The 7634-nt window shown below is 39.8% G+C and overlaps 1 protein-coding gene across 1 annotated transcript; it reads right to left on the bottom strand.

Moving 5' to 3' along the window:
• Positions 1-4565: 4565 nt before the first annotated feature.
• Positions 4566-7346, bottom strand: LOC128636040 (trichohyalin-like; the record flags this gene model as incomplete). Its single annotated transcript, XM_053689113.1, has 2 exons — positions 4566-5409; positions 6805-7346. Coding segments are annotated over 2 exons (1386 nt in total), but the record flags the coding sequence as incomplete, so codon positions are not given.
• Between the last annotated feature and the right edge of the window lie 288 nt (positions 7347-7634).

Here is a 7634-nt window from a genome sequence, read left to right as displayed (position 1 = left end):
GACTTACATTATAAACTGGGTTTCAATTTACAATGGTTTCGATTTACAACCATTCCTTCTGGAACCTAACCCCGGCGTAAACTGAGGGCTACCTGTATTTACAAAAATGTAAGGGGTGTACTCACTTTTGTAAGATACTGTGTGTATATATATATATATATATATATATATATATATATATATATATATATATATATATATATATATATATATATATATATATACTGTATGTATATATATATATATATATACATATACGGTATGTATACAATCATATGTATTTGTCTTACTGTATATTTACTGTGCATATTTTACATTCCTATGTTCTTCACAAAAACATATTTCTATCTATACCTGCATATCTATATCTATATTCTTATAGATATAAAGGTATAGATATGTATTTTACACAAACCGTATCTAATATATATATATATATATATATATATATATATATATATATATATATATATATATATATATATATAAAATATTTATTTAATAATAAAAAGTATATTATTTTCTATGTGAAGAACATAGGAATGTAAAATATACGTTTTGCACGTCATGTTTCTCATTTTAGATCTTAACACTGTCAGGTAAGCGCACATGAGAACTTAATATTCTTACGGTGTATAATTAAAATATTACTTATAAAATATTAATATAAATTAATTATAATGATTAAAAACTACTAAAGATACTGTAAAATATTCAAAATATTACATTATATATATATATATATATATATATATATATATATATATAAATATAAAACAGTATGTTTAATAGTTTTAATAATTACTAATATATAGAAATATGTATTTAAGAATAAAAAGTACATTATCCTGTAAGAATCTGAAATATGTACAGTATAAAGTAAAACACATATTAACACATAAATACATATGTACACACACACATATATACAGAAGTGCATTGTAGCCCTTTGCAGTTTAGCTGTAAACATGTCAAATCATTTTTATGCAATCTTCATATTTCATAATTTTTTTAACTGTGCATCTACTGTTCAGTGGGTATTGAAAATAATCACCACACTTGAAAATAATCACATTTTGTTGCCTTGCAGCCTGAAATAAAGACAGACACAGTTTTTGTTTATCAGGTTGTAATTATTCAGTGCAACATCCACGTGAAAGATACAACACCAGCATGTCAGGCAAAAATAAAGACAATTAAAAAACAGAATCACTAAGTTGTAAAAAGGGATACCCCCCTCGTAAAATTACTTGTAAACTCAATCAGATGTAGCTAATAACCTTCTCAATGGCACACACAAAGCCATTTGCCCTTCAACTGTGATCTGCTGTGGGCATATTGAATACCTCAGCATGAAAAGAGCTTTCCTGAAGCATCACAGTCCCTGGTAGCGCAACTGAAGCAAACAATCAACTATGGATGGCAAGGCACTGTCAAAAGATCTCCGGGATAAAATTGTGTACAGGCACAAGTCAGGAGATGGATACAAGATAATATCAAAGGCTTTATCAAGGCCTAAAAGCACAGTGGTCTATTATTAAGAGGTGGATGGTATTTGGTACAACACAAACATTCTCTGGATCAGGACTTCACTCCAAACTGGATGAAAGAGCCAGGAGGAACCTGGTCAGAGAGGCTACCAAGAGGCCCACAGCAACTCTGAAGCAGTTGCAGGAATTTATGACAAAGAGTGGTCATTGTGTGCATGTGACAACAATATCACAAATTCTCCACAAATGTGACTTGTATGGGAGGGTTGCAAGAAAAAAAAAAACACTCCTCAAGACAGGCCACATGCAGTCACGACTGAGCTTTGCCATAACACAACTAGGAGATTCTGAGGCCACATGGAAAAAGGTGTTATGGTCAGATGAGACTAAAATTTAATTATTTGACCTCCACACCAAACAATATGTATGGAGGAAATACAATACAGTCACCATACAAATAATACCATACCTACAGTAAAGCATTGAGGTGGTAATATCATTTTATGGGAGTGTTTCTCTGCAGCAGGCACTGGAGCACTTGTCAGAATAGATTTAATAATGGATGGGGCAAAATACAGTCACATTCTTGAGGGAAATCTGCTGCCCTCTGCCAGGAAGTTGTCAATTGGAAGGTTTACCTTCCAACATGACAATGACCAAAAGCACACAGCAAAAATGACCACACAGTGGTTGAAGGAGAAAATAGTGAATGTTCTTGCATGGCCTAGTCAGAGCCCAGACTTAAACCCCATTGAATATCTGTGGCATGACTTGAAGACTGCAGTCCACAAATGGTCACCATCAAATGTAACGGAATTGGAGCAGTTCTGCAAAGAAGAGTGGGCAAATATTGCATATTCTAGATGTGCAAAGTTAGTAGAGACATATTCCAACAGACTAAAGGCTGCAATTAAAGCAAAAGGTGCTTCAACAAAATACCCTTTTTCCAACTCAGTGATTCTGTTTATGAATTGTCTTTATTTACATGTTGGTGTTATATCTTTCACTTGGATGTTATGTTATAAGTTTCACTGAGTAAATACAACTGGATAAACAAAAGCTGTGTCTGTCTTTATTTCAGGCTGCAAAGCAACAAAATGTAATTATTTTCAAAAGGGGTCATTCTTTTTAATACCCACTGTAAATATTTTACATTCCAATGTTCTTCACATAGGGGAATATGTTCTAAGTATTTTTAAATAGATATTCCTATACATATATATATATATATATATATATATATATATATATATATATATCTTTATATATCTATACCTATATATAATTATATAATATATATATATATAAAATTATATATATATATATATATATGAATATCAATTTATAAATACATATAACATTCCGCTATGTGCAGAACATTGGAATGTGAAATATATACAGTAATTACACAGTATATCACTTTATTATTTATATTGCATAAAGATGCTTTTACATGTTTTCATCTACTTTACTGCAAAGGGCTCCAATGCACTTATATATATATATGTCTATATATGTGTGCATATATATATATATATATATATATATATATATATATATCTTTGTATGCAAATTAATATGACCCTGGGGAAGTCTCCCTATGCGTGATGGGGGAAACCAGACATTGACTCCTTGCCCAGTGTGCTTAGAGGAATGTGGCTGCACCTCACTGACAAGGCCCATAGGAGCCTGAAACAATCGTCTGGGGTTGTCATGTTTCTTGTTCAGAGGAGAATTGCCTGGTATTTCGGGGCTGGACTGACCTTACTTGGCGGGATCAGACTGATGTACTTCAGGAAAGTTTTCCTCTGTGAAAAGCACACTGGTCTAAAAGAGGCTGCTCCTGGGTGCTAAATTGCCATAGAACTAGCTGATCAGCTGTTCATTCCTGGTAGAACGCTTCTCTCCGTATATATGTGTACATATGTCTATGTCTGTAAATATATATATATATATACAGATTTGCAGGGAAATAGGGCACACACTTTATCCTCACAACCACCTGGTGCTCAGCTAGTATGTATGTATGTACATCCGGTCTGAATACCATTGAAAAAGGCTCCTGTTAGAGCCGAAACGTCTTTTTTTTTCTTTATCAAATAAAACGGATTGCTGATTAAAACCTTTGTGCCTGCTGTCCTTGGATCCCTTTGCAATACGGAGACCGTCCGTTGGATTCAGCTCATCTGCTTACTATATATATATATGCAGAGACTTAGACACAAGGTAATCACAGAGGTAGAAAGTGTATTTCTATAACTGTGTTGGTTGTGCCAAACTGGTGAATGGGTAATAATAAAGGGATTTTCTATCTTTATAAGCAAAACAATTCTTGTGTAGACTGTCCCTTTAAAGCCCTTTGCCTGACTTTTTTTTCTAACACCATCATATCTTTGATACCTTACAACCTTTGTGTGCAATATTATGAGTGTGACTGTACTTTGTAATGTATTATTGATGTGTTTTGTGACACTTTTTTTGTTTCGTGTAACAGTTATTCAGAGCTCTGAGGACACAGTAATCATTCTAGCGTAAATCGAGATTGCACTCAAACGATTGCGTTTTCTTTAATCTTGTAATACGAGCGGTAAATACCTAATCGCTTGTGCGTAACTGTTAGCGTTCCACTTGTAATACAGCCCTAAAACTTTAAACTTAGTTTGTCACTATTTAAACAATTAATTAAACTTTCAAAAATAAATATACGTTGTTCTCAAACTAATCTTAAGTCTAAAATAAATGTCATCACTTGAGCGCAATTCAAGTAAACGCTCATCGGGTTAGTACATCCTCAAAGCTGTGGTTAACTGTTTCATGAAACAAAAAAGTGTCACAACAAACACCAAACATTACATTACAAAGTACACTTACACTTATAATAACACCATCTAATAAAAATTATTAATAAAAAAATATTGCACCCAAAAGCTATATGGGCTCAAAGAAATGAGGTCTTAAAAAAAGGCAAAGGGCTTTAACATTGAGATTCTCTCTCTCTCTCTCTCTCTCTCTCTCTCTCTCTCTCTCTCTCTCTCTCTCTCTCTCTCTCTCTCTCTCTCTCTCTCTCTCTCTCTCTCTCTCTCTCTCTCTCTCTCTCTCTCTCTCTCTCTCTCTTCTCTCTCTCTCTCTCTCTCTCTCTCTCTCTCTCTCTCTCTCTCTCTCTCTCTCTCTCTCTCTCTCTCTCTCTCTCTCTCTCTCTCTCTCTCTCTCTCTCTCTCTCTCTCTCTCTCTCTCTCTCTCTCTCTCTCTCTCTCTCTCTCTCTCCTCTCTCTCTCTCTCTCTCTCTCTCTCTCTCTCTCTCTCTCTCTCTCTCTCTCTCTCTCTCTCTCTCTCTCTCTCTCTCTCTCTCTCTCTCTCTCTCTCTCTCTCTCTCTCTCTCTCTCTCTCTCTCTCTCTCTCTCTCTCTCTCTCTCTCTCTCTCTCTCTCTCTCTCTCTCTCTCTCTCTCTCTCTCTCTCTCTCTCTCTCTCTCTCTCTCTCTCTCTCTCTCTCTCTCTCTCTCTCTCTCTCTCTCTCTCTCTCTCTCTCTCTCTCTCTCTCTCTCTCTCTCTCTCTCTCTCTCTCTCTCTCTCTCTCTCTCTCTCTCTCTCTCTCTCTCTCTCTCTCTCTCTCTCTCTCTCTCTCTCTCTCTCTCTCTCTCTCTCTCTCTCCTCTCTCTCTCTCTCTCTCTCTCTCTCTCTCTCTCTCTCTCTCTCTCTTCTCTCTCTCTCTCTCTCTCTCTCTCTCTCTCTCTCTCTCTCTCTCTCTCTCTCTCTCTCTCTCTCTCTCTCTCTCTCTCTCTCTCTCTCTCTCTCTCTCTCTCTCTCTCTCTCTCTCTCTCTCTCTCTCTCTCTCTCTCTCTCTCTCTCTCTCTCTCTCTCTCCTCTCTCTCTCTCTCTCTCTCTCTCTCTCTCTCTCTCTCTCTCTCTCTCTCTCTCTCTCTCTCTCTCTCTCTCTCTCTCTCTCTCTCTCTCTCTCTCTCTCTCTCTCTCTCTCTCTCTCTCTCTCTCTCTCTCTCTCTCTCTCTCTCTCTCTCTCTCTCTCTCTCTCTCTCTCTCTCTCTCTCTCTCTCTCTCTCTCTCTCTCTCTCTCTCTCTCTCTCTCTCTCTCTCTCTCTCTCTCTCTCTCTCTCTCTCTCTCTCTCTCTCTCTCTCTCTCTCTCTCTCTCTCTGTTCTGCCTTTCTCTCTCTCTCTCTCTCTCTCTCTCTCTCTCTCTCTCCTCTCCTCTCTCTCTTCTCTCTCTCTCTCTCCTCTCTCTCTCTCCTCTCTCTCTCTCTCTCTCTCTCTCTCTCTCTCTCTCTCTCTCTCTCTCTCTCTCTCTCTCTCTCTCTCTCTCTCTCTCTCTCTCTCTCTCTCTCTCTCTCTCTCTCTCTCTCTCTCTCTCTCTCTCTCTCTCTCTCTCTCTCTCTCTCTCTCTCTCTCTCTCTCTCTCTCTCTCTCTCTCTCTCTCTCTCTCTCTCTCTCTCTCTCTCTCTCTCTCTCTCTCTCTCTCTCTCTCTCTCTCTCTCTCTCTCTCTCTCTCTCTCTCTCTCTCTCTCTCTCTCTCTCCTTCTCTCTCCTTCTCTCTCCTTCTCTCTCCTTCTCTCTCCTTCTCTCTCCTTCTCTCTCCTTCTCTCTCCTTCTCTCTCCTTCTCTCTCCTTCTCTCTCCTTCTCTCTCCTTCTCTCTCCTTCTCTCTCCTTCTCTCTCCTTCTCTCTCCTTCTCTCTCCTTCTCTCTCCTTCTCTCTCCTTCTCTCTCCTTCTCTCTCCTTCTCTCTCCTTCTCTCTCCATCTCTCTCCTTCTCTCTCCTTCTCTCTCCTTCTCTCTCCTTCTCTCTCCTTCTCTCTCCTTCTCTCTCCTTCTCTCTCCTTCTCTCTCCTTCTCTCTCCTTCTCTCTCCTTCTCTCTCCTTCTCTCTCCTTCTCTCTCCTTCTCTCTCCTTCTCTCTCCTTCTCTCTCCTTCTCTCTCCTTCTCTCTCCTTCTCTCTCCTTCTCTCTCCTTCTCTCTCCTTCTCTCTCCTTCTCTCTCCTTCTCTCTCCTTCTCTCTCCTTCTCTCTCCTTCTCTCTCCTTCTCTCTCCTTCTCTCTCCTTCTCTCTCCTTCTCTCTCCTTCTCTCTCCTTCTCTCTCCTTCTCTCTCCTTCTCTCTCCTTCTCTCTCCTTCTCTCTCCTTCTCTCTCCTTCTCTCTCCTTCTCTCTCCTTCTCTCTCCTTCTCTCTCCTTCTCTCTCCTTCTCTCTCCTTCTCTCTCCTTCTCTCTCCTTCTCTCTCCTTCTCTCTCCTTCTCTCTCCTTCTCTCTCCTTCTCTCTCCTTCTCTCTCCTTCTCTCTCCTTCTCTCTCCTTCTCTCTCCTTCTCTCTCCTTCTCTCTCCTTCTCTCTCCTTCTCTCTCCTTCTCTCTCCTTCTCTCTCCTTCTCTCTCCTTCTCTCTCCTTCTCTCTCCTTCTCTCTCCTTCTCTCTCCTTCTCTCTCCTTCTCTCTCCTTCTCTCTCCTTCTCTCTCCTTCTCTCTCCTTCTCTCTCCTTCTCTCTCCTTCTCTCTCCTTCTCTCTCTCCTTCTCTCTCTCCTTCTCTCTCTCCTTCTCTCTCTCCTTCTCTCTCTCCTTCTCTCTCTCCTTCTCTCTCTCCTTCTCTCTCTCCTTCTCTCTCTCCTTCTCTCTCTCCTTCTCTCTCTCCTTCTCTCTCTCCTTCTCTCTCTCCTTCTCTCTCTCCTTCTCTCTCTCCTTCTCTCTCTCCTTCTCTCTCTCCTTCTCTCTCTCCTTCTCTCTCTCCTTCTCTCTCTCCTTCTCTCTCTCCTTCTCTCTCTCCTTCTCTCTCTCCTTCTCTCTCTCCTTCTCTCTCTCCTTCTCTCTCTCCTTCTCTCTCTCCTTCTCTCTCTCCTTCTCTCTCTCCTTCTCTCTCTCCTTCTCTCTCTCCTTCTCTCTCTCCTTCTCTCTCTCCTTCTCTCTCTCCTTCTCTCTCTCCTTCTCTCTCTCCTTCTCTCTCTCCTTCTCTCTCTCCTTCTCTCTCTCCTTCTCTCTCTCCTTCTCTCTCTCCTTCTCTCTCTCCTTCTCTCTCTCCTTCTCTCTCTCCTTCTCTCTCTCCTTCTCTCTCTCCTTCTCTCTCTCCTTCTCTCTCTCCTTCTCTCTCTCCTTCTCTCTCTCCTTCTCTCTCTCCTTCTCTCTCTCCTTCTCTCTCTCCTTCTCTCTCTC

Source organism: Bombina bombina, chromosome 7, assembly GCF_027579735.1.
Source record: "Bombina bombina isolate aBomBom1 chromosome 7, aBomBom1.pri, whole genome shotgun sequence".
Lineage (NCBI taxonomy): Eukaryota > Metazoa > Chordata > Amphibia > Anura > Bombinatoridae > Bombina > Bombina bombina.
The sequence above is the reverse complement of the archived record's forward strand: the minus strand, read 5'-3'. Positions and strand labels throughout refer to the sequence as shown.